This window comes from Acipenser ruthenus, unplaced genomic scaffold, assembly GCF_902713425.1.
Source record: "Acipenser ruthenus unplaced genomic scaffold, fAciRut3.2 maternal haplotype, whole genome shotgun sequence".
NCBI lineage: Eukaryota > Metazoa > Chordata > Actinopteri > Acipenseriformes > Acipenseridae > Acipenser > Acipenser ruthenus.
The window spans coordinates 649-13,311 of record NW_026708559.1 but is presented as its reverse complement, the minus strand read 5'-3'; the positions used below and the strand labels follow the sequence as shown (position 1 = coordinate 13,311).

The 12,663-nt window shown below is 50.1% G+C and overlaps 1 protein-coding gene across 6 annotated transcripts; it reads left to right on the top strand.

The window, feature by feature from the left end:
• The first annotated feature begins 634 nt into the window (after positions 1-634).
• LOC131734345 (leucine-rich repeat-containing protein 71-like) lies at positions 635-10,775 on the top strand. 6 transcript variants are annotated; one of them, XM_059021326.1, is made up of 18 exons: positions 635-720; positions 2,539-2,654; positions 3,779-3,814; positions 4,050-4,184; positions 4,379-4,513; positions 4,665-4,740; positions 4,993-5,067; positions 5,667-5,735; positions 5,850-6,009; positions 6,399-6,482; positions 6,917-7,003; positions 7,705-7,815; positions 8,109-8,226; positions 8,918-8,997; positions 9,162-9,188; positions 9,498-9,606; positions 9,792-9,901; positions 10,463-10,775. In XM_059021326.1, the coding sequence occupies exons 1-18, from the start codon at positions 695-697 to the stop codon at positions 10,586-10,588; spliced, it is 1,680 nt and encodes a 559-aa protein (XP_058877309.1). In that variant the 5' UTR covers positions 635-694; the 3' UTR covers positions 10,589-10,775. The 6 variants fall into 6 exon arrangements, with proteins under 6 accessions (XP_058877309.1, XP_058877308.1, XP_058877311.1 ...); XM_059021325.1 differs by having other exon boundaries at positions 3,776-3,814; XM_059021329.1 differs by lacking the exon at positions 635-720 and adding an exon at positions 1,881-1,975 and having other exon boundaries at positions 3,776-3,814; positions 10,463-10,774.
• Positions 10,776-12,663: the final 1,888 nt, after the last annotated feature.

Below are 12,663 nucleotides of genomic sequence, written 5' to 3'. Positions count from 1 at the left end.
TTACCAGACCTCTCTGTGCTTTGCAATGCTTCACCGTGCTTTCACTGTGCTTGATTACACTGTGCTGTGTTTTGGGACACTTTTATAACGGGGTGGCGGGGGATGAAAAGGGAAAGGAGGAGGAAAGAGGACGAGACAGTGAGGTGGGGGTCGCGAGAGGGAGAAAGGGGGGGGGGGGGGCAGTGAAGTGAAATGAGGATTTATCGCTGTCGCTGTCAATACCTCATTTGAGAAGCAGAATTCTTTGTCTAAATGCCTGAGCGAACGCATCTCAACGCCGGGGAAACAATCCGAAAAGCAGCCAAACAGGACGGGGCAGCTCCGCCCGCCTATCTCTCTCTCTCTATCTGTCTCTCTCTCTGTCTCTCTCTCTGTCTCTCTCTCTCTGTGTCCAGCTCAGACCGGGTGCTATTGAGGACACACAGCTTCTGAACAGAACCTGTCTGAGGAGCAAGGAGCCGAACTTACAAGAATTGAACTTTACCGCACCAAGGGAAACTAAAGAGAGGGTCGTGTTCTCGACACTCAAATCACATTTTGTTGCTGCAGATTATTATTATTATTATTATTTTTTTTTATTTTTTTTTTTTAAGGACAATAGTGTTTCCGTTACCCCCCCCCCCCCCCCCCCCCCAAAAAAAAATAAAAAATAAATAAAACTGCGAGTCAGTGAGTTTGGAGAATTGTGAAAAGAATGACCTCGACTGTATCATGGAAACGGTAAGAACAATTATTAAGTTATATATAATATTTATTGAACAGTAACCGCACTTTGAGCAGTGCTAGTAAAGACAAATCCTACAAATATCTATATTAGTATTTTAGCAAATTGCGTGTTTCTGTATTTAATCCATTTTTTCTATACTTATGTAAATAACTTACTACACACTTAAAATGCGCATAATAATTGAATTACCGGGAATACAATCATGCAAACTTGTTAAATTTGCAGACGACACAAAAATAGGAGGAGTGGCAAACACTGATGCAGCAGCAAAGGTCATTCAAAATGATCTAGACAGCATTCAGAACTGGGCAGACACATGGCAAATGACATTTAATAGAGAAAAGTGTAAAGTATTGCATGCAGGCAATACAAAATGTGCATTATAACTATCATATGGGAGATACTGAAATTGAAGAAGGAATCTATGAAAAAGATCTAGGAGTTTATGTTGACTCAGAAATGTCTTCATCTAGACAATGTGGGGAAGCTATAAAAAAGGCCAACAAGATGCTCGGATATATTGTGAGAAGTGTTGAATTTAAATCAAGGGAAGTAATGTTAAAACTCTACAATGCATTAGTAAGACAAGGCATGTGGTATGCAGACAGGCTAAAAGAATTGAAGCTATTCAGTCTTGAACAAAGAAGACTAAGCGGTGATCTGATTCAAGCATTCAAAATCCTAAAAGGTATTGACAATGTCAACCCGGGGGGACTTCTTTGACTTGAAAAAAAGAAACAAGGACCAGGGGTCACACATGGAGATTAGATAAAGGGGCATTCAGAACAGAAAATAGGAGGCACTTGTTTTTTTACACAGAGAATTGTGAGGGTCTGGAACCAACTCCCCAGTAATGTTGTTGAAGCTGACACCCTGGGATCCTTCAAGAAGCTGCTTGATGAGATTCTGGGATCAATAAGCTGCTAACAAACCAAACGAGCAGGATGGTCCGAATGGCCTCCTCTCGTTTGGAAACTTTCTTATGTTCTTAAAAGGGTCTTTCATTCTTATCCTGATCTTCTTACAAATACACATTACAGCGCCGTACACGTTACGTCATTTATGACGCGCTCCCGACATGGCGCTTATGTTAAGTGTTCCTCTTGTCCCATTGGTCTGTCGGCGGGCGCGCTGATTGGTTTAAACTTTAAAGGCTCTTGTTGACGGGCTTTGGCCGTTGCTACGGTAACGGGGGACGCCGCCTTTCTAAACACATGGCCGCTTATTGATCTTCGGAGAAGCCAGAAGGTAACAAACAGATCGTATATTTTCTACCGAAACAAAGAACGACAGCGAGCTCTTAGGAATAAACGCTCTGGTGTCATTTCGGGCGTTTTTCTACCTAGATTTGTTGATGTATTTAAAGTTTAAAGGGAAGCGCGTCGGTGTCCGGCGCCCTGTATTAAATATAGATAGATAGATAGAATTTAAATGGTTTTTTTGATGCCATGGCAACCACACTCACGTATTTCGATTTAAATCGATTCATGCGCTTGTGATGTCATTTACTGCTTTGTTAATGACGCAACGATCTGCTATTCCTTTCCGTTTAACCCATCTCTCTCTCCCTCTCCCCCTCTCTCTCTCTCTCTCTCTCTCTGTCTCATTCTCTCTCTGTCTCATTCTCTCTCTCTCTCTCTCTCTCTCTCTGTCTCTCTCTCTCTCTGTCTCATTCTCTCTCTCACTCTCTGTCTCTCTCTCTGTCTCTCTCTTTCTCTCTCTCTCTCTCTGTCTCATTCTCTCTCTCTCTCTCTCTCTCTCTCTCTCTCTCTCTCTCTCTCTCTCTCTCTCTCTCGTGTTTTCTCGTGCAGGGTGATCCGGAAAGTGAAGATGGGAAAGAAGGTAGAGAAAGTGCTGAAGGAGAGAGTCGAGAAGGGAGGAGGAGCCGCGTCGAGCAGCGCGGAGGAGGAGGCGGCTCGGAGTGCCGGTAATGCGGAGGGGCCTCCACTGTCAGTGACATTATTATAAATGCAGCTGACCCTGTCTCTTCTATCAGTTCATATGTGCAGCTGACCCTGTCTCTTCTATCAGTTCATATGTGCAGCTGACCCTGTCTCTTCTATCAGTTCATATGTGCAGCTGACCCTGTCTCTTCTATCAGTTCATATGTGCAGCTGACCCTGTCTCTTCTATCAGTTCATATGTGCAGCTGACCCTGTCTCTTCTATCAGTTCATATGTGCAGCTGACCCTGTCTCTTCTATCAGTTCATATGTGCAGCTGACCCTGTCTCTTCTATCAGTTCATATGTGCAGCTGACCCTGTCTCTTCTATCAGTTCATATGTGCAGCTGACCCTGTCTCTTCTATCAGTTCATATGTGCAGCTGACCCTGTCTCTTCTATCAGTTCATATGTGCAGCTGACCCTGTCTCTTCTATCAGTTCATATGTGCAGCTGACCCTGTCTCTTCTATCAGTTCATATGTGCAGCTGACCCTGTCTCTTCTATCAGTTCATATGTGCAGCTGACCCTGTCTCTTCTATCAGTTCATATGTGCAGCTGACCCTGTCTCTTCTATCAGTTCATATGTGCAGCTGACCCTGTCTCTTCTATCAGTTCATATGTGCAGCTGACCCTGTCTCTTCTATCAGTTCATATGTGCAGCTGACCCTGTCTCTTCTATCAGTTCATATGTGCAGCTGACCCTGTCTCTTCTATCAGTTCATATGTGCAGCTGACCCTGTCTCTTCTATCAGTTCATATGTGCAGCTGACCCTGTCTCTTCTATCAGTTCATATGTGCAGCTGACCCTGTCTCTTCTATCAGTTCATATGTGCAGCTGACCCTGTCTCTTCTATCAGTTCATATGTGCAGCTGACCCTGTCTCTTCTATCAGTTCATATGTGCAGCTGACCCTGTCTCTTCTATCAGTTCATATGTGCAGCTGACCCTGTCTCTTCTATCAGTTCATATGCCCAACCCTTTTCGTTCTGAGTGCCTCTTGTGTGATTTCTGGGGTGCTGTGTGTGGTTTTGGGGGTCTGAGGTGGTGTTGGGGTTTGACTCATCTCTCTCTTCTTTTCTTTCTATCTATTATTATTTTTTTTAGCAGCCTGCACACAGGAGAAGACAACGCCGCACACTGTGGGTAAGAAAGAGAGAGACAGAGAGAGACAGAGAGGGAGAAAGGAAGGGAGAGGGGGAGAGAGAGAGGGGGAGAGAGAGAGGGGGGAGAGAGAGAGGGGGAGGGGAGAGAGAGAAATACAGCCAGTATTTTTGGTTTAGGGACGCTCAGGTGAGATCTCAGTTTATTTCTTGGTTTCGTTGTTCGCTGTTTGTTTCTCATTGTGAAACTTTTCCCTTGTCTCTCTGCCTCCCCCTAGAGGAGTACGTGTGTACCGGCATTCTGGAAACTGACTTCCCAGAACTCTGCGCTCTCGTGGGAATGAAGGAGATCCCAGCGGTGACCTCGCGACCCCGCCCACCGGTCACGCCCACTACCGAGAAGAGCATGCTGGGTAAGCGACCGAATTGTGTTGAACTGTGTTGCTGATGCGCTGTGTTGTGGATTGTCTTGTGGTGTGTGTGTGTGTGTGTGTGTTGTGGATTGTCTTGTGGTGTGTGTTGTGTGTGTGTGTGTTGTGGATTGTCTTGCTGTGTTGTGATGTTGTGTTGTGATGTTGTTTTGTAACGCTGCGTCGTTGTGTTTCAGAGGAGCGGCAGTCCCTCTCGACTCCGCCCCCAGGCTCCGCCCCCTCAGGAGAGCGCTTCGCCTATTTCCGCCCGCGCCTGCAGGTGGAGCTGGAGAGCGAGGACCCCCGGACAGTGAGGGAGGTGCAGGTCAAGGGTGAGTCTGAACGCTGCGCCTCTGCCCCTCTGTGTCGCATGTCTTTGTGGCTCTATCTCCCTGTCCCTCTCCCCCTCTCTCTGTCCCTCTGTCTCCCTGTGTCTCTCCGTCCCCCTCCCTCTCTGTCTCACGTGTCTCTGTGTCCCCGCAGGATGGAAGGTAGATGAGAGGATGGTTCGTGTTTTCAGCAAGTCTCTGCCGAGCCTGTCCAGCCTACAGAGCTTCCAGTGAGTGCCAGGGACCCGGGTTCCAGGGGAGCCGTGATACTGGGAGCGCTGGGAATGGAATGCGTGAGCCTGCGATCTGAGCAGCAAAGAGCCAGCGAGCTGCACTGAACGCTGCAGTCGTGTGTGGAGCTCAGTGATACGAGGCCGCCTGCACTTCCACTCTGCTGATGTGAAAACGACAGCAGGAGCCCCTTCCTCCCCCTCGTCTGTTTTCATCAATCCGTTTGTTTGTTTTTTCTTCTTTCTCTCCAGCCTGTGGAACGTGGGTCTGACCGACAGCCTCCTGAACTCCCTCCAAGCCGCCCTGCCTCTCTGCCTGAAGCTCAGGTGAGAAACCAGCACAGGAGCCACCCTAACCCTAACCCCCCAACCCCAACTCCAACCCCCAAATCTAACCCAACCCCAACCATCAACCCCCAACCCCCAACCAGAACCCCAACCCACAACCCCCAATCCCAACCCCCAACCCCCAACCCCAACCCCCAAATCTCACCCAAACCCAACCCACAACCCCCAATCCCAACCCCAGAATCTCACCCAAACCCAACCCACAACCCCCAATCCCAACCCCCAACCTCCAACCCCAACCCCGAAATCTAACCCAACCCCAACCCCCAACTCCGAAATCTAACCCAACCCCAACCCCCAACTCCCAACCCCCAACCCCAACCCCAAAATCTAACCCAACCCCGAAATCTAACCCAAACCCAACCCCAACCCACAACCCCCAACCCCCAACCCCAACCCCAAAATCTCACCCAAACCCAACCCACAACCCCCAATCCCAACCCCCAACCCAACCCCCAACCCCCAACCCCAACCCTAAAATCTAACCCAACCCTGAAATCTAACCCAACCCCCAACCCCAACCCTGAAATCTAACCCAACCCCAACCCTAACCCTCTCCCTCTGCCCCTCTCTCTCAGGATGCTAGTTTTGGACGGCACCCCTATCCCTCAGCAGTCTTATTACAGACTGATTGCAGAAGACAGCGCGTGAGTCCCGTTCTCAATTCCTCTTCTGTATTTTTCCCCTGATTTTTCTTATGAATGAAGACCAGTGTAACATGTGCAGTGACTCAGCCAATCACAACTCTCCTCCCCCCTCAGCCTGACTCACGTGTCGTTGCGGAACAATAAAATCGATGCAGAGGGAGCGAAGCTGATTGGACAAGCCCTCTCTACCCCCAAATCCACCAATAAGAACCTGACTTCCCTGAACCTGGCGTACAATCATCTATCAGACCAGGGAGCCGATCACATAGCACAGGTGAGGAGACTGAGGCAAGCAGACCAGCGTGTGGGCTCTAGTGCCTTCATCAGTGTTATTGAGTCAAGCAGACCAGTTGACTGTCTCAGTGTCTGAGTTGGTGTTGACTGTGTCTCAGTGTCTGGGTTGGTGTTGACTGTGTCTCAGTGTCTGGGCTGGTGTTGACTGTGTCTCAGTGTCTGGGCTGGTGTTGACTGTGTCTCAGTGTCTGGGCTGGTGTTGACTGTGTCTCAGTGCCTGGGCTGGTGTTGACTGTGTCTCAGTGTCTGGGCTGGTGTTGACTGTGTCTCAGTGTCTGGGCTGGTGTTGACTGTGTCTCAGTGTCTGGGTTGGTGTTGACTGTGTCTCAGTGCCCTGTTTTCTCCCCCCCCCCTCCTCTCCCTCCCCAGGGCCTGCGTCTGAACCGAACCCTGCTCTGCCTCTCTCTGGCTCACAATGGGATCGGGGACGAGGGCGCGCTGAAGCTGGCAGAGGTGAGAGTGCTGGATTGAGTCTCTGTGTGTTCAGTCTGGATTGAGTCTCTGTGTGTTCAGTCTGGATTGAGTCTCTGTGTGTTCAGGCTGTATTGAGTCTCTGTGTGTTCAGTCTGGATCGAGTCTCTGTGTGTTCAGGCTGTATTGAGTCTCTGTGTGTTCAGTCTGTATTGAGTCTCTGTGTGTTCAGTCTGTATTGAGTCTCTGTGTGTTCAGTCTGTATTGAGTCTCTGTGTGTTCAGTCTGGATTGAGTCTCTGTGTGTTCAGGCTGTATTGAGTCTCTGTGTGTTCAGTCTGGATTGAGTCTCTGTGTGTTCAGTCTGGATTGAGTCTCTGTGTGTTCAGTCTGTATTGAGTCTCTGTGTGTTCAGTCTGTATTGAGTCTCTGTGTGTTCAGTCTGTATTGAGTCTCTGTGTGTTCAATGTCTCTCAGGTTCTTGGCCCCTTCGCTCTGACCCATGAAGAGACCGTGGAGAGGAGGTGGCTGCTGTTAGGAAGAGATTCGGAGAGACAGAAATCTGTGAGTCAAACAACCATGTATTTCATTTTCTAGGCTTGTATTCTCTCCTCTCCTCTCCCTCCCTCTCTCCTCTCTCCCTCCCTCTCTCCTCTCTCCCTCCCTCTCTCCTCTCCTCTCACTCCCTCTCTCCTCTCTCCTCTCTCCTCTCTCTCTCCTCTCTCCTCTCTCATTCCCTCTCTCCTCTCTCCCTCCCTCTCTCCTCTCTCCTCTCTCACTCCTCTCTCCTCTCTCATTCCCTCTTTTCTCTCTCCCTCCCTCTCTCCTCTCTCCCTCCCTCTCCTCTCTCCCTCCCTCTCTCCTCTCTCCTCCCTCTCTCCTCTCTCACTCCCTCTTTCCTCTCTCCTCTCACTCCCTCTCTCCTCTCTCCCTCCCTCTCTCATTCCCTCTCTCCCTCCCTCTCTCCTCTCTCACTCCCTCTCTCCTCTCTCCTCTCTCCCTCCCTCTCTCCTCTCTCCCTCCCTCTCTCCTCTCTCACTCCCTCTCTCCTCTCTCCTCTCTCCCTCCCTCTCTCCTCTCTCCCTCCCTCTCTCCTCTCTCACTCCCTCTCTCCTCTCTCCTCTCTCTCTCCTCTCTCACTCCCTCTTTCCTCTCTCCTCTCACTCCCTCTCTCCTCTCTCCCTCCCTCTCTCATTCCCTCTCTCCCTCCCTCTCTCCTCTCTCCCTCCCTCTCTCCTCTCTCCTCTCTCCCTCCCTCTCTCTAGCCCGCTACGCGCCGTGCTGACTCGAAGGGGGAGCGGCCCCTCAGCCACCACAGCAGCACCTCGCTGGAGCGGAGCAAAGACAAGCCCAGTCGAGCCACCTCCAAGAAGAAGGTAAGAGAGAGAGCAGAGAGACAGGGAGAGAGTGGAACTTAATGGGATGGAATGGAATAGAATGGAATGGAATAGAATGGCGTGGAATGCACTAGAATGGAATGGAATGGAATAGAATGGAATGGAATAGAATGGCGTGGAATGCAATAGAATGGAATGGAATAGAATATAACGGGGTGGTGGAATGCACTAGAATGGAATAGAATGAAATCGCGTCAGGGCTGTACTGAATGAATCCAGTGGCTGGACAGTAGGTGTGCCTGTTCAGTGACTGGCACTCATTTCCCTTACAGGACACCCCCAAAAAGGACGAGAAACCCGGAGCAGCCAATCAGGGCACAGGGTCCGAGGCGGCTGCAGGAAAGGGCGGAGCCTCAGGAAAGAAGGAGGAAAATAAACTGGGAAAGAAACGTAAGATCAGGGAGCCGGCTGATCCAATCAAATCCAACCCGACAAACTGGAATTATATCTGGGATGCAATTAGAAAAATTATAGCAGGATTCGATCTGGATTCGATCTGCATTCTGCTTGAAATTCAATTAGAATTCACTCAGGATTCATTGGGAATATGATGTGGATTCAGTCTGGTTTCAATCTAAGTTCTGATGTGGATTCCAGTGGTATTCATTGTGGATTCCAGTGTGGATTCAGTGTGGATTCCAGTGGGATTCATTGTGGATTCAGTCAGGATTCAGTGTGGATTCCAGTGGTATTCATTGTGGATTCAGTCAGGATTCAGTGTGGATTCCAGTGTGGATTCCAGTGTGGATTCAGTCAGGATTCATTGTGGATTCCAGTGTGGATTCAGTGTGGATTCCAGTGTGGATTCAGTGTGGATTCAGTCAGGATTCAGTGTGGATTCCAGTGGTATTCAGTGTGGATTCAGTGTGGATTCAGTGTGGATTCAGTGTGGATTCCAGTGGTATTCAGTGTGGATTCAGTGTGGATTCAGTGTGGATTCAGTGTGGATTCCAGTGGATTCAGTGTGGATTCCAGTGGTATTCATTGTGGATTCAGTGTGGATTCAGTCTGGATTCCAGTGGATTCAGTGCAGATTCTGCCAGTGTAATCACCCCGCTGTCTCTCTCTCGCTGTGTTTCAGCCTCTGATACGAAGGTGCCCCGCTCCAAGGGGGCTCGATCGGGGGGCAAAGAGAAGCGCCCCCCAGTGATAGAGCTGGAGGTGAGACCCGAAACACTGCCAGAACAGAGCCCTCCCCTGAAGGGGTCTACCCCTTTTCCCCTCTCTCCCCCTCTCCGTCCCTCTCTCTCCTCCCTCCCCCTGCTGGCGTGTGATTGACAGCACTGCGCCGTTCCTTTTGCTTATTGTCGTTCTCTCAATTCTAGGGCAAGGGCAGTGTTGTGCAGCAGAAGGTAGGGAATCAAGTCACATGCTACTCAACTCTTTAACACATTTCTGCATGAGCCAGCTGGCCAGGATCCCCAGTGGGCTGTATTGCCTCCGTGTTTGACTGGGATTGTAACATTGAGTAGACACTGCATTCTGAACAGAGCAGAGCAGAGAGATCAGATGGTATCAGTGAAGCAGTCCTGAGGCTCTGCATTGCATGAATCCTGGGAGAGCTACAGTCCAGGGTGCTGCAAAACGCTCTAATGATAGAATCCAGCTGTGAGTGATCCAGGGACAGGCTCGTTCATGTAAGCTCTGCTCTCCCCTCGCAGCCAGTGGAGCAGCTGGAGACAGTGAGCCCCCTGCTGGACAGTGCAGAGCATCGCGACGGGAAGCTCTTCATCCCTGGGAACAGCACGCTGGCCAGCCTCAACCTCATGGGTAAGAATCAGCATAGATCCCCAGACGCTCGCTTACAGAAAGACAGTCGGACAAACTATTAATCTCTCCTCCCCTCTCCCCTTCTCCTCCTCTCCCCTCCTCTCCTCACCACTCCTCTCCCCCTCCCCCTCCTCTCCCCCTGTCTCCCCCTCTCCTCTCCTCCCCTCCTCTCCCCCTCTCTGCAGGTAACAGCCTCACCGCTCGCTCCCTCCCCAGTCTCCTCTCCTCTCTGCTCAGTCAGGGTGACGCTCGGTCGGGGAAGGTCGGCACAGGGCTGCTCAGACTGAACCTCGCGGTGAGTACCTCCACCAGCCAGCAGGGGGCGCTGCAGCCAGGCTGTCTTCACCAGCAAGGGGAGCTGCAGCCAGGCTGGCTTTACCAGCAGGGGGAGCTGCAGCCATGCTGTCTTCACCAGCAGGGGGAGCTGCAGCCAGGCTGGCTTTACCAGCAGGGGGAGCTGCAGCCAGGCTGGCTTTACCACTCCATAGATCTGCTAGGGTTAGAGACAAAGAAAGAAAGAAAGAAAGAAAGAAAGAAAGAATGAATGAGAGTAAAAAATGAATGAACCTGTTCTTCTTGGTTTGATTCACTTTTGTGAATAATTCTCTCTGTTTCCGTCGTCACATCCTGAGCACTTTCTGAAACAGTTAAAGTAAACCTCAGTGAGCTCTCAGAATCAAGTCTAAACTACACCCGGTACACCAGAGTGCAACCACTAACCCGTCCCCCCGGAAACACCACATTGGTTCCGGGGGGGGGGGGGGGGTTAACGGTCACACCAGACCTGATGCTGAGAGCTCCGTCGAGGCTGGAGGAGGGAGCGGTTAAACAGGAACACGCTGTTTCGTTTCTTCAGAGAAACAGCTTCCCTCTGGACTGTGATTCCTTCACAAAGATCCAGGAGACCCTGAGCGTCCGGGACCCCCTGACCAAAAACCTGGCGTCCCGATCTCCCGAGGGGGAGCAGGTGCAGCCGGCGTGACGGACACGCAGCCTCACCCATGCAGTGGAAGTGACTGCATCTCACGAAACAGCGCCCTCCAGCTTTCCTGTTGAGAACTTACATCAGCTCCAAGTGAGTGGATCTGCAGTATGAAAGTAAACAAAGCCATTAAACGTTGTTGTTATTATTATTATTATTATTATTATTATTATTATTATTATTATTATTATTATTGTTATGCGATTTGATTTTAAAATCTGTTTAAAAACAATAATAAACTATATTTATGAATAATAAGTTTGTTTACACGGTTATCATGGGAGCAGTGAAAACAGCACTGGAAATGGATCCTGAAGCCATTCTGGTTTTAATGGTTTCATGGTGTGTGTGAACCTGAGCCTTGCTGTATCTTACAAAGTCTGACCACCAGAGGTCACTGTCTCATTATTTTTGTTATTCGAAATGATTTGGCTGCACAGGCATCGCTGTGACTGGACTATACAGCTAACCCTGCTCACTGTGACTGGACTGTACAGCTAACCCTGCTCACTGTGACTGGACTGTACAGCTAACCCTGCTCACTGTGACTGGACTATACAGCTAACCCTGCTCACTGTGACTGGACTATACAGCTAACCCTGCTCACTGTGACTGGACTGTACAGCTAACCCTGCTCACTGTGACTGCTGGACTATACAGCTAACCCTGCTCACTGTGACTGGACTGTACAGCTAACCCTGCTCACTGTGACTGCTGGACTATACAGCTAACCCTGCTCACTGTGACTGGACTGTACAGCTAACCCTGCTCACTGTGACTGGACTGTACAGCTAACCCTGCTCACTGTGACTGGACTGTACAGCTAACCCTGCTCACTGTGACTGCTGGACTATACAGCTAACCCTGCTCACTGTGACTGGACTGTACAGCTAACCCTGCTCACTGTGACTGGACTGTACAGCTAACCCTGCTCACTGTGACTGGACTATACAGCTAACCCTGCTCACTGTGACTGGACTGTACAGCTAACCCTGCTCACTGTGACTGGACTGTACAGCTAACCCTGCTCACTGTGACTGGACTGTACAGCTAACCCTGCTCACTGTGACTGGACTATACAGCTAACCCTGCTCACTGTGACTGGACTGTACAGCTAACCCTGCTCACTGTGACTGCTGGACTGTACAGCTAACCCTGCTCACTGTGACTGGACTATACAGCTAACCCTGCTCACTGTGACTGGACTGTACAGCTAACCCTGCTCACTGTGACTGCTGGACTGTACAGCTAACCCTGCTCACTGTGACTGGACTGTACAGCTAACCCTGCTCACTGTGACTGGACTGTACAGCTAACCCTGCTCACTGTGACTGGACTATACAGCTAACCCTGCTCACTGTGACTGGACTGTACAGCTAACCCTGCTCACTGTGACTGGACTGTACAGCTAACCCTGCTCACTGTGACTGGACTGTACAGCTAACCCTGCTCACTGTGACTGGACTATACAGCTAACCCTGCTCACTGTGACTGGACTGTACAGCTAACCCTGCTCACTGTGACTGCTGGACTACTTTTGAAGATAGATCTATAACTGGATGAAAATTCTAAGGTTCTTATTGGTTGAAAGTGACATCACCGGCTTGCTGGCGCTGGAACTGAAGCCCAGCGAGGATCGTCCCCGACTGAGATCCAGCACAGCTACAGCCAGGGTCAACAGGACAGCTAACTTAGCAATGCAATAACACAGAGAAGCCTCCAACAGAGCGATGCATTCAGCAACGCAAGATTAATACTGCGACCGTCTGCGTGCTCACTGCATGCGCTGAAGAGGGATGCGTGTCTATTGTAGCAGGACATGGGGGGTGGGAGGGGAGGGGGGAGGTCACAGAGTTAAAACAGGGGCTTTGAATACAAAACAAACCCCTGTGTGAATGTAGCATGAACCCTTATTAACGTTTCCTCAAAGCACAGTGGAATTAAGCACAGAGAGGTCTGGTAAAGCATAGGCAAGCATTGTAAATCACTCTAACCCGCTGCCTCCTCTCTGCTCTGCCCCTCTCCCTGTAACCCGCTGCCTCCTCTCTGCTCTGCCCCTCTCCCTGTAACCCGCT

Excerpts from the sequence above, each read along its gene's own strand:
- LOC131734345 (XM_059021325.1), top strand. The coding sequence starts at position 695 with ATGACCTCGACTGTATCATGGAAACG. Across the intron at positions 5,736-5,849 it reads CTGATTGCAGAAGACAGCGC|CCTGACTCACGTGTCGTTGC; the intron begins GTGAGTCCCGTT and ends CTCCCCCCTCAG. Across the intron at positions 9,607-9,791 it reads GGCCAGCCTCAACCTCATGG|GTAACAGCCTCACCGCTCGC; the intron begins GTAAGAATCAGC and ends CCCTCTCTGCAG.